This window comes from Artemia franciscana, chromosome 18 (genome assembly GCF_032884065.1).
Source record: "Artemia franciscana chromosome 18, ASM3288406v1, whole genome shotgun sequence".
Taxonomy (NCBI): Eukaryota; Metazoa; Arthropoda; class Branchiopoda; order Anostraca; family Artemiidae; genus Artemia; species Artemia franciscana.
Genome location: NC_088880.1, coordinates 23,983,303 through 24,001,572, shown reverse-complemented (window position 1 = coordinate 24,001,572; position 18,270 = coordinate 23,983,303). Strand labels below are relative to the sequence as shown.

Sequence of the window (18,270 nt, the reverse complement as noted above, 5' to 3'; positions counted from 1 at the left end):
ATATATAGGTATTACAGAGGTAGCCTTCCTGATTGTTTTACCGGAATATTTTTTGAGAGGTCTGATGTTCACCACCACATTACTCTGATACGAGGTAATACTGAGGTTCCTCGATTAGTTTCAAGTAGGTCTTCTTTTTCACTTATTTACAGGGCTTCAAAACATTGGAATAAACTGAGTATAGATATCAAGGAAATAGGTAGCCTTGAGCAGTTTAAGTCTGATTTACGTGTGGAGTTGCTCGGTAGGTATGCTTTTGAAACAGATTAACTAAAATAAATTTTACATAGCTTATTCATTTGTAATATTTATGTATTTTTTTGTTTTTTTGTTGTTGTCTTGGGGTCACGCAAGGGAGTGTATTGTTTATGTTTTTTTTTTGTTTTTTGTTTTTTTGTTGATTTCGGTATATGGTCTCATTCTCCATATTTTCTTATTCTCCATATTGTCTCTTTATTTTCTTTGAATTTAGCACTGCCTCGCAAGCTTCGCTTATGTTGTGCTATTGATTAAGAAATGTTTATTTCTAATAAAATTGTTCTACTACTACTACTACTACTACTACTACTACATATTTAAGGAAATGTTAGGGGGGCCAGTGAAATTCAAATTAGGCCTTGGGGGGGGCAGAAGGGAGGTGGCTAAAAATGTCCTGATATACCTAAACATTTATGCACCACAGTCCTCTAAGGTTTCTCTAATCTGTTCACGGTTAAGTAGCCAAGACACTACGTGCTACGCCGGGATCAAAATACTCCATTTGCAATAGATTAGGAACGGCTTAGGCATTCTAGCTTAAACCTTAATTTAAATTTAGAGGGAGCCAAGTGGACACCCAATCTTGACTTAGGGGAAGGAGCAGAAGGGAATGTAGTAAAAAATTGTCTCCGATCTTCTTAAAAGTTTGATGCTATACGTCTCAGTTGTGCAATAAGTCCCAGGAATCAAAATAACGTATTGGACAGCTTGGGGGTTTGAGCTGAAATTTGGGGGCGTGGGTGTTGCTTGATCCTCAGATTTTAGCTCAGTGGGGGTAGGAAGGAGTAAACCGAAGAAACCATGTATCTAGGTTATGCTGTAGCTGCGACATATTGGGAACGAGGGGAACGATTCAATGCTTTCGGAGTGTGTATGGGGTTGATGGGGAAGAAGTAAGGGACCTTCCCGTTTTTTGGTTTAGAGAGAGGAGATGGGGCGAGAAGAAAAATGTACGTCTACAATACATCTAAAAGCTTTACGAACTGTAAGCCCAATTGTAATTTGAATCTATTTACAGTGAAGCAGGGAGGCAAAACAAAGAGAGTATATTCACCCAGACTTTCAAAATTTACGTATGTACAATATCTTGAGAACGACTATGGAGATAGAGTAAAAACTTTCAGGGTGTGTTTCTGAAGGACAAGGGGACTCAAAATATTATATTCGTGGAAAGTAATTAGGATGTAAAAGCATCTCCAACTGGCTTTTCCTAAAAGGACCGAAAGACTTTCGTTAATCTTCTAAAGGGCTCACTGTTGCTTTACTTGAAACAAAATGTATTTTAAACGTTTTCTTTCTTATAATTGTAACATTAAAGCATCGAAAATTGTGTAGATTTCCAGAAATAAACATCATTATATATTGAACAGTCAGTTTACTTTCATTCGCTCCAATTATCGATTATTAAGATTATATGTTTCTTGTTTCCTTTTATTTGTAGGTTTAAAAAAAAAATTAGTATAAAAAAAAATGTAGGTATAAAAAAAAGCCACATCGTTAAATACATAGCATTTTTGACAACGAAGTTTAAAGGGTTTGAGAGAGAATGGAAGTGACACCACTTTTAACGTTGATTAAGCAATGTGATGTATTTTTATTGCTTTAGTTTTGATTTTGAGACAAATGAAAAAAAAACTAGCTCAAAATATAGCAGTTTTCAGCAAACTGTAAATGAGTCTATTGTCCATGAGATGTTTAAAAAGCACTAGCCCTACTCTTGTTTGTGGTAATTTCAGTTCGTTTTAAGTTTGATCTGAGCATTCATTCTAATTTCTGTTCCTCTTAGGATTTCTAATTTGTATCTGTTGTATCGTCTTTGATGTGATAATTTATTTTGACTTAATTTTTTATTTTTTCCATCCAATTCCTGCAGTTTGATGTTCATGCTGACTATCATCGGATTCAAACTCTCATATAAACTTGGGATCAAACATACGATATGGTAAATTCTTTATGATACAAAGTTTTTCACAACAACAATAATTAGACTCGTTAATAAATTAAATTAAACATTTCAGATTTGTCATCTTACAAGCCATTATACGGACCTAAAGATCTTTTTGACCTTCTTCTGTCGTTGAAAGACCAGCAACAGATTACTAGGTAAGACTCTTTATCACCTATCTACAGGCTACAACGGTTATTTTCACACTCTAAGTAAACAACAAAATTTACATGAAGTGAATATTAGGTAATTGTAATTTACATATTAAATTTACAGTAAAATTTTGCTGAATTTGACAAAAATAAGTGAAAACAAATCAGAAATGTGAGAAACTGATTCTGACCATGTGCATGGATATTTGGAAGGCCTTTGATAAAGTACATACGGTGGAAGTTTGACTCTTCTCTTTAATTAAATAAAAAAAAACAAGCTTTTTTAACTGAAAGTAAGGAGCGATATTAAAACTTAAAACGAACAGAAATTACTCCGTATATTAAAGGGACTGTTCCCTCCTCAACACCCCGCTCTTTACGCTAAAGTTTGACTCTTTCTTTCAACTCTACTTTTTAAAACAGTAAAAAACTTTAGCGTAAAGAGTGGTGTGTTGAGGAGGGAACAGTCCCTGGGTAAGTCTTCTAAATATTTTAATATAAACGAGGAGTTGACACGTCTGCCATTCGTGCTTTATATGATATGTATAACCATCTTGCTGTTGTTATCAGACTACCTGATGGGACCATAACACGTTTCGTTATTCCAGTCCGTCGAGGTGTCAGACAGGGTGCCCTTACCTCTCCAGTTGCCTTTAATAACTGTATCCTGAACGCCCAATCCAGCGCAGTTCCTTCGTGTATTTTAAAAGGGATTGATGTGTCACTTATCGCTTATGCAGATGATATTTTTAACCCTAGTCGAACAGTACAGTCGTTCGAAAGAAATTTTGCTATTTTAAGTAAAGAATATGCTAAGATTAACCTTACATTCAATAGAGAAAAATCGGACGTGGTTCTGTTCAACTGGGTTGAAACTCGAGCAGGATTTACTATTAATCTCGACGGCGCGCCAGTTTTCCCCAAAATCACAAATGAAATATTTAGGGCTTCCTATCGGTGACACTCTCAAAGCAACAAGAAGGCTCTTGATCCTTCATTTCCAACGTCGAACAGCAGCTGCATACGGAAGCTTGGTAGCAAACAAACTTCGACTCAACCGTAAACTGCTAGCGAAACTCTACAATGCTTCTGCACTCCCGAACTTCTTATACCTTGCACCTTTTTGGCGTACGTTTACGATAACCGAGACGAAGGAGCTTCGGCGAATCTATTTCCGGTATGCCAAATACCTGCTTGCCCTTCCACCATGGTCAAGCAACTCCTGGGTCACTAAAAGATACGGCATCATAGACCCGAATGCTTCTATCAGAAAAAGCATAGAAGCTTATAATAATAGAATTGGTCGGCACCCATGGAGAGCTATTTTGTTTCAATGAATGTTTTGCTTTTGTATGTTTTAATTATTTTTAAGTAAGGTGAAGTGTTGAAAAGTTTCTTGTGTAGTTTTTTATTTCATTTTCTTTTTCCTCTTTTCTTTTATTCACATTTTACTCCGTTTTTCATGTGTATTATAACGGGCTATAAATAAATTCAATTCAATTCAATTCAATTTATCTGACTCGTGAAAATGTATTAAAAATAAACACACAAACTTTTGATGTGTTTTTTGAAGTTTTTTGTACCCCTCCCCCCAAAAAAAAATCCTGGATACGAGCTTGGTTATAAACGTATTATTAAAATATGGTAAACACAAAGACAGAGATAAGATAAGAATACAGCGTTGGCTACTGAATGAAAAACAAGTAACTAGTGAATTTAGGAAATTTATTGAAACCGATAAATGAAAATCTGTAATGAGTGACGGTAAATGGTGACCGACTTTCAGAAATCACTAGACCAGGCGGTGCGTGTCAAGCGTGAAGAAAGTGTGCCAACCGTAGCAAAAGTGTGCCAGGCATTGCAGGGACTGTGTCATGCATGGTGGGACTGTGTGACAGACCTGGGGCTCTAATATGTACACCAAGTGGGTGAACGTGAGCGATCCCTTTGTGAATACAGTAATTGAAGAGGAATTAGCTTGATTATAGTTAGAAACAAATTATCTAGCCTGACAGTGCTTGTTAGATGCTATGGAGAATATTTTAGGGCAGCATGGTTGTGGGAAAGGTGACACTTTAACCATATTTTAACACTTAGCTTAAGAATTTACGTTGTCCTTTTTCCTTACTCACAAATAAAAAAAAATTCTTTTTCTTTGTGTTTGATTATTTGAAGATTCTAGTGTATAATCTCCATGCAATTTCAAGCCCTACGGCAATCGAACCCTTGACCCCCATATTGCCAAGCAGAGATCGATCTGTGTCACCACAGGGTTTCATAAACAAATATTAACATTTTAATTTTCCAGGCTAGAAAGGAAATGGAGCGTCGTTGTATCCGGAATTGACGTGACAGACCTTCAGAAAATAGTAAGACCTTTTTATCGGAGTTTTGTGCAGACGGTCATACAGATTCAATTGATCAATAAAACAACTCCAGTTCTTTGTAACGCCTTTTCCTCCGGAAAGCTAATGATACTGATGTCTAGACATTACTATATCTTAAGACCCTCCTTTGACTTCCAAGAACTACCGAGGTTCCAAGGAACTTTGCACCCCGATACCCATTTCGGCTCCTCGATCGGCACTTTTTGAGCTGGTTCACAAAAAAAAATCCTCGAGCAATAAGAGCTCAGTAATAAGCTTATTCTAAACTGAATAAATAAATAAAAATAATTTGGTACTTATTTCTTATAGCCACCACACTAAAGAAGAGAAATTAGGCTAATCCTAATGAAATATAACTAAATATGATGAAAATGAAATACTTAAGTAACACAATAATGGGAACTGCAACAGAAAATTATGGAAGTCAAGCCACATAGAACACATTTCATTAAATGGTATTTAAATGGTTTCTATCTAACTTAACCAAAATACCAACTCTATACATAAAATATCTAATTACATATACCTACATTGTAGTTTATCTCTCATGCTACGCTGATTATCACCGAATACATATTGAAATACAGAAAGAAACCAGTTCTACTAAGACCAAGAACTTGAGTGTGGCGGTTATAAGACTTAAGTACCATAATTTTTATAGAAAGCATATTGCGAAATAAAATTTTGTTTCCTCCTCTTTTTCTTTGTTCCCTTTTCCTTTAGTTTTCTTTATCTTCCTCCTCTCTCCTACCCCCTCATGAAAAAAAATCAATATTTTGAAAGACCTGAATTAAAGGAATTGAACGAAGGAATTAAATTCAAGTAGTTGTGGTCAAGGCATGGCTAATTGTTAAAAAAGCCCAGACAGATAGCCTGATCGAGTGAGAGACAAATCTAACATAAGCCCCTATTAATGATTGTATAAAAATGATGTCAGTTCCTTTTTAATATATAACTCTATCTAACATCCGTCCAGGACAGAACTAAGGTAGATAGTCATAGAACTAAGATAGTCATATAAACTATAGCTTTCCAAGTGTTTGGTTAAATGGCACGGATAAACGGCGGGAGTAAATATGCACCGATTGAAAGACTTAGAATTTACCAAGTAGCTGAGTTTGCTCTATGCAAAAGCGCTTTTTTATTAATTTTCTATGCTCAGTCAGCAATTTACCAAGAATTATTAGAATTTACCAAGTAGCTGATTTTTTCTATGCAGTGGTTCTTTATTAATTTCTAATGCTCAGGTGCCAATTAAAAGACTTGTAATTAACCTAGAATCTGAGTTTCTTATATGCAAAAGTGCTTTTTATAAAATTTAAAAAATTAATTTTTGATACTCAGTCACCAATTAAAAGACTTGGGATTTACCAAGTAGCTGAGTTTGTTCTATGCAAAAGTGTTTTTATATTAATTTTTGATACTCAGTCACAAATTAAAAGACTTGGAATTTACCAGGTAGCCGATTTTTTTTTTATGCCAAAGTGCTTTTTATTAATTTTGATATTCAGTCATCATTTAAAAGACTTGGAATTTACCAGTAGCTGATTTTGTCTATGTAAAAGTTCTTTTTTATTAATTTCTAATACCCAGGTACCAATTAAAAAACATTCAATTTACCTAAAAGCTGATTTTGTTATATACAAAAGTGTTTCTTTTTACTAATTTTTGATAAAAAGTAGCTGGGTTTGTTCTATACAACAATTTTTTTTATTAATTTTTTAATTCCCAGTCACCAATAGAAAGACCTCGAATTTACCAAGTAGCTTAGTCTGTTCTGTGTATAATTGCTTTTTATTAATTTATGATACTCTCTCACCAAATAAAATTCTAAGTCCAAACATTCTGACCAAAAATAAAAAATACTAAGTAAAAAAACAAACGCCACTAAAACATTATTTTTCTAATAGAATGAATCAGGGCTGACATAGCTGTGTAATCTTCATTTTATATTTTTTGAAATATCAAAAGTTATTTTTTTTTATTATAAGTATATTTAATTTGATTTAAGACATGGTAAACAAAGTTGAAAAATTCAAAAAAGCTCAAAAAATTAAAGTTAAAAATGGGGGACATATGTCCCTGTAGGGAAACTTGTGGCTCTGTAAGGGGACATGGAGTCCTGCAGGAGAACTTAAGAGCCCTAGTGGAGACGTTGGGCACTGGTGGGGGAAATTGGGTCCTGGATGGGAATGTGGGGACCCAAACTCATGCGCATGCCATGGTAGTGGAAAACGCATGTTCTCAGGACCATTATATTCCGAAGATAATACCTGGACGGCTGTATTCATAGTCAATAATCAATAATTGGCTTGACACCATTAGAGTACAAAAAAATATCTTCCAATATTATATTAAAATATAAAATCAAAATTTAGTTTATTAGATATCATGTAACTTCAAGCTCAATTCAATTATTGAACAACGTACTTGGGAAACCAAACTCAGATAATAATGTTTCCAGAAATTTTCTTATTAACCAGAAGTTATGATAACACCATATGTGTCGTAGGAATGGTAGGATATGTGTTTTGTCAAAATGATGGAATATGTGTGTCGTTAAAGTAATGGGATGTGTTTGTCTTTAAAGTAATGGGATATGTGTGTCATTAAAGTATTGGGATAAGCGTGTCGTTAAAGTAATGGGATATTTGTGTCGCAGGAGTATTGCTCTTTGTGTTTTGTAGGAAACTGGGGACATGTGTGTCTTAGGAATGGTAGGATATGTGTGTGGTAGGATTGTTACCCTACGTGTGTCGTAGGACCAATTGAAGGGATACTACTCACATCAAACATATGGAAAGCACTCATCTCCTGATTAGAGACTTTGAAGGGCGGGTACATGGTTCTCGACCTAGAAGGCACCGTCCAAAAAGATGAAAAAACAGCTTACGGTCGCTTAACTTTCCGCACCTTCTCTGCCTGGCAGAGGTCAGAATTCCATATAGGACCTATATCAATAGACTGGAGAAAGAATAGACCCCAAACCGATCCCAAGAATGGACGGGGCTTATGTCAAGTAAGTCAAGTCATCCAAGAACTTTAGACCGGAGATTTCAGTTTCCTATTAGCAAAATTAAAAATTTTGCATCTTGTAAGAGAAATTTGGTCACAGATGTGTGTTTATTTGCTTATCGTCTTTTCTAGGGGTGATAAGTATCGACCCATTGGTCGATTTTGGCCAATGTTCTTAGCTGATGTCCTAACATACTTTCCTAAAACATGTTCTTTTTTGGTATCTTCGATAGTTATTAAAATGTCATATATAGCCCTGTGTTTTGATTTCATCTTTTTTAATGGCTAAATACACTAAAATGATTTTCAAAATTTTTCAGTCATGCAACTTTATTTTCCAGAGTGATTTATACAAAAATTACTTGGAGGAGGGCCTAAAAACAGAATGGGATGGAAATTCTCAGTTTTCCGACAACGGAGAGCTAAGGAACCGTATCATATTAGGAAATGCAGGTACATTTCATATAACATAGATAATTAAAGCTGAGACATGATACCAGCTTTGACATTTAAGCTCGAACTTATCTAATTTTGATATTTTTTCTTAAAGAGAGTTTTCTTTCTCTTGAATTTTTGAACACCACACCTAAGAATACGAAATGCTTTTAAAAATTGAAGACAAGCTGATGCTTTACAGCGATTATTCAAATACCTTTACTAATAAGGTATGCATCAATATTTGTGTTTAGCACCAATGTTAATAAGGTGCTCTCTTTCTCCCCCCCCCCTCCTCTCTCTTTCTCTACCACTATCTTGTGTTTAGCAACAAAGTACGAAGCTGCTGCTTCTTTCTCTCTCTCTCTCTCTCTCTCTCTCTCTCTCTCTCTCTCTCTCTCTCTCTCTCTCTCTCTCTTTCCCTCTCTCGGTATTTGTCTTTTTGTAAAAATACAGAAGAGCATCTCTTTTTCATGTCAGAAAGTATTTCTGCTACTGGAATAAAACTTTCCAGAATGTGGCTACAACCTAAATTCTGGTTAGAGAAGGTGTTTTAAGCTTCTTACCTCCATCTTTATCCGTTTTTGAGTATTGAAAGACTTTTTAAGGATTGGTAGTAACTTTTATTTATACCATTGATTGAGTTTGTCATGTTTTCTTTACAGTTTGCCGCTCTTGGACTTTAAGCATTATAAGGTAGTCTTAAAGAGTTGAGTTGAGCCCCAAGCCGTATTTAAATTTTCTTCTTTTTCTTTAGGTTTGGAAATAATTTTGGTGGGTCCTTTTAATCATTGCAAGTAGGCAGGTGACATTACCCTCCAAAACCCTTGATTGGAATTTAGATTCTTCCCTTGAAGTCAAAATTGCATAGCGTCACAACTTGCTCAGTTAGAGAAAATTCACTGTTTTGTTCTTTAAATCTTTCATTAACTTTTTTTTTCTTTTCTTTGTACCTTAATTTTTTTGTAAATCTAGATAAAGTTTATTTTTGGGTTAGTCAAATAACCAAAGTGTTTTTAAGTCGCAAGGAAGAATCACCCACCACTTGCTGAAGAATACTGCAAATCCCGATGTCCACCAGAACTGCGGAAGGTATTATGGACACAAATACTTGACTCTTCTGTGACAAATGAAAACTTGGAGCTTTTTGAGCATCTGCGTGATATGGCGCTGCGCCAAGATCTACTAGTTGATAAACTTATACTTAAGGTATGACTTGATTCTCATTAATTCTGGCCAAAATCGTTTCTCAACAAGCTTTACCAAGGAACTAAACTAACCCTGTACAAGAAAATAAGCGAATCATCTCACGAAGATAATCTCATGAAACTCAACCCTAAAATCAATATCTTAAAATTCAAAATAGAAAGAAAATACAAAGCTTCATATTTTATCCTGTAAAAGTTGAATTATGCTTTCACAGAGGGAAAATAGTGGAAATCTGTCTCCCTCGAATATTTATCTGAATTACCAGATATCTCACGAAGGATCTCAAATTTCCCGCCTAAGATCACATTTTTGCATGTTTTAACAAGTTCTCTCGAAACAAATTTCTAAGTCTCGGGCCTATACGGTTTAAAGGTTCTAGTTTCAGAAGTTTTTTATTGGAGAATGGTTTGAAAATAGAAAAAGGGTATTATTTAGCCCATATTTTCAAAATATCTTGAAATAATTTGGCCCAATGTTTGGAGAGAAATGTTCTTATTCACTGTATGCGAGCATGACTCGAAATTACCCTTTATCAATTTACAAGCCATAACTTTTTTTTCAAGGCCGTGTAAAACCAGTTTCATGGGTGCATTGCGAATTCTCTTTTGGAGGAGAGGTGATGGAAGGGTGATGGAAGTGGTACGACCTCCAGGTCCATTAGGATCCAAAGGTCACCATCAATGTCAATATTGTCTGCATTATTTTATAGCCACTGACGTAGTTGCCATTGCCGTTGAGTCAAGACCATTGTTACCGCCGGGACTGGGCCCTGGGAAAATATTATGCTCGGGTCCCTGTTTCAAAAAGCGATTTCAGTGCAAGTTTGCAGACCATTGCACTGTTTTGGTTGTTGAAAACAAGAATAGCGCTGATTGCTGCTAAAAGAATTTTCTCTGTAAAATTGTACTAGTATGAGCTTCATTAAGCTAAGCTTTTCTGAATTGGACCATAGATGTGTATTCAGGGTTTCATTAAGAGAGGAGGAGGATCAAACACACGGATAAAGAGAAAAATATGTGAGAAATGGCTTTGGAATTAGAAAGAGAGTTATAAAGATCACAGGATATTGGGAAGTATCCCTTTCATGCGTGGAATGTGTGGATGTAATTGCTGGGTACAAGTTTCTGTGTGCTGATTAATGCGCGGGTGGAATGTTGCATATTTTAAAGATATTGTATATTTTACATAAATTTTGCATATGCTGAGCTTTGCATGCGATGGACTCTTCTTGGATTGAGTTTTCCGTCAGTTAAATTGTGTGAAAGTGCATTTTAGATATTGTGGCTGAGAAATATAGTTCCGACCATAAGTATAATTTATTCATGGTCACATGATTCGTACCATGTGACAGCGTGATAGATTAAGCTGGATGGAGGTTCGATCCTACCTATTGCAAAATGTATAGTTCAAATGTTTTACTTAATTTAATCCGGTGGTAGAACAGCATTTTGATTCTCTTTTTGGCAATAAAAGGTTCGGGGTGTATTCGTACTCCCATAAGTTTAGGTGACAGGCCTGATGCCTGTTCCTGTAAAAAAAGGGTTCAGCAAATGAAACCACTATTCGACACCCTATGTGTCATCATGGCTCGGGAAAATATTTATGCTTCCATCCTATCCATCATTGTGTCACTCATCACGCTGACAAAAATCGGCCCATAATAAATTTTAATGACACATCAATCGGGATCCAAGTCAGACACTTAACTTTCTTTGTTTTAATAAGCTGGATAAGCTGGTAGGATAAGCTGGTAGGATAAGCTGGATAAGCTGGTAGGACACCCTGCTGGACGACAGGCATAGAGAACGAAACACCCTCTAGTAAGAATCGAATAGATATTGACTTTAACCCAATAAGGCATGGTGATAAATACTTGCTTCAGGCATCCGTAGTATAGCTTTCGTAAAATCTCTTGTGAGGATCGAAAAACCTATTCTATGTGACTACGTAGGACATAGTGCGAAATACTTGCTTTGGGTATCCGTAGTATAGCTTCACTCGGTTGTTTTCAGAGCTGAAGATTATTGATGGGGTGAGAGTTATGGACATAGCCCTGTAGGTAAATAGTTATTAAGTTACCTTCCTTTCAATCTCTATTTCAAATACTATTAAGAGATTTTATTTCACTCCCAGAAAGTCAATCAAACAGTTCGTGGTAACGAACTGTATAGTAAGGAGCAACCCAACTCAATAGTAACCGAAGTTCTAAAAAAACGTAATTTGATACCAATAGATACATTAAAGGAACCAAATTTTTATGCTGACTTCAAATATATAAGTTTCGTCAAGTTTAGTTCTACCCATCAAAAGTTACGAGCCTGAGAATATTTGCCTAATTTTCAAAAAAGTCGAAAACACCCCCTAAAAGTCATAGAATCTTAATGAAAATCATAACACCAGATTCAGTGTATCAGAGAACCGAACTGTAGAGGTTTCAAGCTCCTATCTAATAAAATAGGATTTTTTTCTGCCAGAAGAAAGATCACGGATGTGTGTTAATTTGTTTGTTTTGGGTTTTTTTTTCTTCTCCCCAAGGGTGATTGTATCGATTCAGTGGTTCCAGAATATCGCGAAAGGTTTCAATGGCCCGTAAATTAGAAGTTCTAGTACCCTTCTAAAGTGAACAAAAAAAAATTGGACGGCAACTAAGCCCCTCCCACGCTTGTTTTTTTTTCCCAAAGTCACCCTATCAAAATTTAGAGATAGCCAAAAAATCTAAGAACTATGTTTTTGAGCATGACTTAATACCCCACAATACATATAGCATTGGTTATTGGGAAGTATACAGACGTTTTTAGGGGGGATTTTTCTGGAGGGGGTCGGAGGGAGAAGATTACGTGGAAGGATCTTTCCATGCAGGAATTTTTCATGGGGGAAGGGAATTTTCCATGAAGAGAGATGTTAGATTTCCCAGCATTATTTAAAAAACGACCAGAAATTAAATATAAAAAAAGAAATTTTTCAACTGAAAGTAAGGAGCAACATTAAAACTTAAAACGAACAGAAATTATTACATATATGAGGAGGTTTGTCCCCTCGTCAATACCTCGCTCTTTTCGCTAACGTTTCTTAGTACTTTCATAAGAGCTATTTATTAAAACTAAACCTTTTGTGATTCAGGGGTCATTGTTAAAGAATTGGAACAAAATCCAAACTTTAGTGTAAAGAGCGAGGTATTGACGAGGAGGTGAACTCCCTCATACACGTAATAATTTCTTTTCGTTTAATGTTGCTCCTTGCTTTCAGGTGAAAAAACTTTTTTTTATTTAATCTGAGAAAAGATTTTCATTTGTAAATTTCAAATGGTATTTCATAACATAGATAAAAGTAAATAAAAATTTACTTTATATAGTTATAATTTACTCAAATAATAGCTTATTGGGAGTTTTCCCAGGATGTATTAAGCAGGAGAAGGATTTATTAGTTATTTTTCAGAGAAATTGTCGGCGGATTGTTTTGTCTACCTGTCTGACTGACAGTATTTCAAACAGTAAGAACTACAAAAAATGTGGTTCTATCCTACTTTCTAGGGCTATAGTAGGAAAAAGATTGAGATGACTAGGACGCTTCTTTGGATAGAGGATGATATATTGGCGACGATCAGTTTTTTCGGCGAACTATCTAGGGCCAAAAACTAAAAAGGGGTGGTCTCCCATTTAGTTGAGAGGAGGTCGTAAGGAAGGACTTAAGGAAGATTGGAGCTTCTTTTGAGGATGTAAAGAGGGAGTCTTTAAATAGATTAGGATGGAGGAGAAGCGTGCGTAGCTGTGTTTGCCTTGGCGGTTTGGTGCTGCAGGGAGTTGTTAGCAGCGCTAGTAAAACAATGATTTACTTTTACAAGCATAGACTTAGATAGATTTTTCATGACTCGAAGGCAGTATCAGATTTTACACCCTTTCTCCGTCGCCCTTCACAAATAAATCCTTGCACATCTAAATAGCACCCCGACATACACTGTTACTGGGGGTTTTTGTACCTACTTGTCCAACTCATTGCGGCACCGCTGTAAATAAGTACGGCCTTAATAATATTTTAATTGAACTTTTGTTTTTAGGATATTAGAATTACTTCTGCGAACGACGAACATTATTTTATCTTTGAAGACTTGCTATATCCGGTACGTATCTCATGGGACTATGAGCTAAGTGAACTGGTTGCTTTCTAATGAGCAGATTTTCTGATTGTAGATTTGAGGGTCACCATGTAGACTAGATTTATCGAAAATGTACTTTCCTTTATTTTATTTAGTTTTTTACTTTTATTGATCCTCCTGCTCTTAAGGTTGGAGTTTGTTTTGTTACATGTAGAATTTGCAATTTTTAATTTGGCTCATCCATTCATTGGAAGCAAAGTTTTTCCACTTACAGAAATTGTGCACTCGCGGCTCCCCCACAAATATTCTACTTTCCAAAATTTTCGAGGAGCTATAGCCCCTCCTTGCCCCCTACAGTGGCCCATGGCTGCTCCCTAGATTTTCAAAATAAATTTACTCCCCCCCTACATTTCGTAAATTAACGCCACTGGGGTGAGATGGCAAAATAGTCCAATACCCTATTTAAGTTGCAAATTCCAGCATTTTTCGGCATGTCTTAAGTAAGCTTACGTATAATTCGATTTCACTCCTTTTCTTAAAAAAAATTACTCCGTTAAATGTTACTTTGCTGTCACATTTAATTTGTTATAAGTTTTGTTCACGAAATTAATGTTATGTGCTAGCAAATCAGCAACAACTTGAAATCTTCTTCACTTGCTTAAAACTAAATCTATGTTAAATTGATAATTAAATTAACTGGTTAAATAGGTTAGGGTACCTCTTTCCTAGAGTAAATAGTCGATAATGTTCTCTAAAATTTCAAAGCGGAAACTCTTAGGCATAAAAAGTGGGAATTCAAGAATATTAACATGCTGTTCCGAGTGAATGAATAATTTAACAAGGCTCGTAATTAAAACTAACATATCTAATAATGTATAATACACTTTATTACTAAGCCTCCGTGGCGCAATTGGCTAGCGCGTTCGGCTGTTAACCGAAAGGTTGGTGGTTCGAGCCCACCCGGGGGCGAATTTTTTAAATTTTCTTCCATTAAATTCAATAGCTAATTTGCTTTAATAAATACTTCTTCTATATAAAGTAAATTACTTATTTATTTTTCTTGACTATTCAAATTTTAGTCGAATCCTAAATTTTATTTTTCTATTCAAACAGATGAAATTCTCAATTTTGTTACTTTAACGTTTTGTACCTTGCTCCCTTACAAAATCTTTTGCATGTAAAATATGGATTGCAATAAATGTCAGGCAAGGGCTAAGCCAGATACTTCTGTTTCAGCAGAGAGTATGGGTTAAAAAGGGGTGTTCACCCGAAAATTTTATATCTGTTGTGAGTACTGCAGAAAATAACTTTTTTACATTTTTCACTTTTACTTTTCATTCGCATAGTCTTCCAGAGGGAGACTATGCTCCTGGATGAAAAGGTGGGATTTGTGAGGATGCTTTTGTTGGTAGGGGCCATGGTTGTATCAAGAAGGGGAGGGAGAGCCGTAGTGCGTAATTAGTTTTGAGGCGATAAGGGACTCAGCATGCATTTTTGCATAAAGACTAGAAATTATGTATGTTAAAACTGTTCTAATTTTTTTTTAATAAACCCGAGTGAACTGAACTGAGAGGGGCTACTTCTGTTGCCGACCATTATTTTAATTACTTAATTGTAAAAAGAAAGAAGTCTGGAAAAGCACTTCTCGAACCCTGGGCTACTTAAGTTAAGATACAAGATTTTCATCCGTTGCTTGTCGCTAGGACTTGTGTAGACCAATAATAACTTGGGTACTTGTTCTAAGAAAAACTTGGGTACTTGTGTGTTATATGGTACACGCTCGAGAATTTGGATCTATAGATCAGACAATAACCGGTTTATACCTGTCAGTATTTGAAGAAATATAGCTTAGCCTCACTTGAAATCTACGTTGTAGGTATATTTTTTATTAAATATTTAATATATAAAGATGATATTTTCTTTGGGTTAGGTTAAGTATTTAATATAATTCGTTCTTCTCGGTCCCCCTACCATAATTTTTATTTAGTTTTTATAATTTTGTTACTAAAATATTATATTTTCATCGTATTTTTGTATATTTCATTAGGATTAACCTAACTTCACTTCTCGAGTGAGTACCACATAATACACAAGTACCCTAATTTGTAACAAAAAGTATATTAGGTTTTAGATAAAGCTGATAACAATAAACATTTTTTTAAACAACTTGAGTCATCAAATGTGTCATCCTCAAGATAAGGAAATCAGAATATCGTTTGTGGTGAAATTCAGACAACTTTTAAAGCGGAACTTCTGCCTAAACAGCTTAAGCCACTTGGAGTTTCGCATGAAAAAAAAAATAAAAAAAAGAAGTGGAAGTGTCCAAGTCTCACAGACACCCGACACATTTGTCAATCAACCTTTCCATCTATCTCAAGTTTACGAATGCATGAAGATCCTGGTTTTCATTTAAATCGAGGCTTAAAATTTAATGAAAGGCATACAAAATCGTCTGTAAACACTAAATTGCATTTTATTAAATATCATGAGCTTAGAAGAGTGGTAGCCTCTCCCCACCAAACATTTGGGATTTTTTTCTCGTATTAAAAGTTCTTTACTTTCATATAAAATTAACCGTGTTTCTTTTAACTTGATATGCAATATAGGCCTATAAATGCTCCAAACGAACTATTTGTCGGCTACTTGTTCCTGAACTTGCAAAATAGTCTGTTGGACGAAACAAGAGAAACGAAACTGTGGCGTATACGTTTCTGTGGGTACCAAGAAAAAATTAGATGCTAATTGGAGTGGATGATATAATCTAGCTAGAAAACCTGTTTTTAAACGAAAATTTTTAACATACTGAAGCAGGTTTTCCAGGATTTTTTTTTGGGGGGGAGGCTTTTAAAACAGGGTTTTTCCAGGAAGGGTTACAAAAAAACTTCAAAAAGCGCATAAAAAATTGTTTCTATTCATTTTCATTAAGTTCTTACTATTCGGACAAACATTTGAGGGGGGGCGTACTTAATATTGGCATTATGTGTTTGTCATCTCGCCAGCGCTTTCTAGTGAGCATGTAAGGGAAAGTAATCACTGTAGACAATTGTTGTATTTTTGACCACTATTTCGCAGCTTCAATGGCACTGTGGCACCTCAATATCTTTACTAATACAAATTTCTTCTTCCCCTCTTGATGAGTTACCTAAGGACGAATGTTTGTAAGCCATTGCAACGCCTAAAAATCATTTATTTTCTGTTGTTGAGAAATGGGGGTGTACTTGCTTTTTATTGATATTACCTTAAAAAGTTCTTCCACAAAACAGGTTTTTCAAAGAACAGTAAAGAGCTCCATTAAGCCAAGAATGAAGAAAAATAAAAATAAATAATCTTCCAAACGTAAAACTACCACAAATAACTATCAACAAATAAATGAAACTCTAACGAACATAAATACCAATAAATAGCCGAGTCAAACCTAAAACGAGCAAAACTAACATGAGTAGAGCTGATAACCCAAATACTTTCTGAAGACCAGAACACAATTTGCCCTTTACTCAAAACAAAATATGTTTAAAATGGTATCACTTTTCTTATTGTCATAAATGAAAAAAGATCATAAATTTAAGGAATAAATATCAGTATATGTCAATTAAACTGACAATCCACAGTCATTTGTTTTTCTGTGCTTTTTTCAGTTCTATCAGTTTCTATCAGATGTATTTTGGGAAAATATGAGGTGTCGGGGAGAGGGAGGGGTTATCCTCCCTCCGATCACTATGAATCTTAAAAAAGGTACTAGAACTTCTGCTTATCAATCCAATGATCCCCCCCCGAGGCTTATATGACCACCTGCTCCATAAAAACCTTATATGCCCCTAGGGCATAACTTAATACCCTTGTCCTGAGGGTTTGGGGGTTTTCGTCCTCAAAGACCTAATATCCAGACCTTTCAATTATATCGAACAAAATGGCAATCTCAAGTTTTGATTGGATTATTTGGGAAAATGGTGGGCGACGAAGGGGGGTTAGTTGCCCTCCAATCACTTTTGACTATTAAAAAGGGCACTAGTCCTTTTAATTTTTAATCGAATGAGACTTTTCCAAAGTATCTACGACAACAAATAGCTATCTCGAAGTATCTATCAGATGCACATAGGGAGAATACAAGGTGTGTGGGCGGGGGGGTGGAGTATCCACCCTTCCATCACTCTGAATCTCAAAAATGCCACTAAAACTTCTGATTAGCAATCCAACGAGCCCCCTCCAAAGTTTATACGATCTTCCTTTCTATAAAAACCTTTTACAACCCGTGCCCTGAGGGATGTAGGTGGGGGGGGGCTATCATCCTTAAATTCATAACTTTTGGACCATTCAACTACGTTGAACCAAATGACTATCTAAAAATTTTGATTGGATTAGTTTGGGGAAATGGTGGGTGTGGAAGGGGGTTTAGTTGCCCTCCAACCACTTTTGACTATTTAAAAGGGCACTAGCCCTTTCAATTTTCAATTGAATGAGCTCTTTTAGTAGTTTTTACGACCACAAATGGCCATTTCAAAACTCCTATCAGATACATTTCAGGAAAATACAAGGTGTGGGGTGGATTATCCACCCCCCGACCGCTTTGAATCTTAAAAAGGACAATACAACTTCTAATTAAAAATCCAATGAGCCCCCTCTAAAGTTTATACAATTACCCTTCCTATATATACCTTATATGCCCCTGGGCATAAATTACAGCCCTTGTCCTGAGGGCTGTGGGAGGGGTTGTCATCCTCAAAGACATAATTTCCTAACCTTTCAATTACGTTGAACAAAATGGCTACCTCAAAATTT

General features: G+C 35.6%; 1 protein-coding gene and 1 non-coding gene across 3 annotated transcripts in view; both read left to right on the top strand.

Annotated features, from left to right (window-relative positions):
* LOC136038785 (TBC1 domain family member 19-like) overlaps positions 1-18,270 on the top strand; it is a 57,386-nt gene that overhangs the window by 32,514 nt on the left and 6,602 nt on the right. The window contains exons 4-8 of one of the 2 annotated variants that reach the window (XM_065722162.1): positions 2,277-2,361; positions 4,664-4,724; positions 8,099-8,210; positions 9,214-9,401; positions 13,456-13,518. In XM_065722162.1, coding sequence (XP_065578234.1) covers positions 2,277-2,361; positions 4,664-4,724; positions 8,099-8,210; positions 9,214-9,401; positions 13,456-13,518 — 509 coding nt within the window. The remainder of the gene's footprint in view (positions 1-2,276; positions 2,362-4,663; positions 4,725-8,098; positions 8,211-9,213; positions 9,402-13,455; positions 13,519-18,270) is intronic. The other variant, XM_065722163.1, reaches the window with a different exon arrangement.
* Trnan-guu (transfer RNA asparagine (anticodon GUU)) lies at positions 14,390-14,463 on the top strand. The gene has a single exon. It is a non-coding gene; the product is annotated as a tRNA-Asn (tRNA).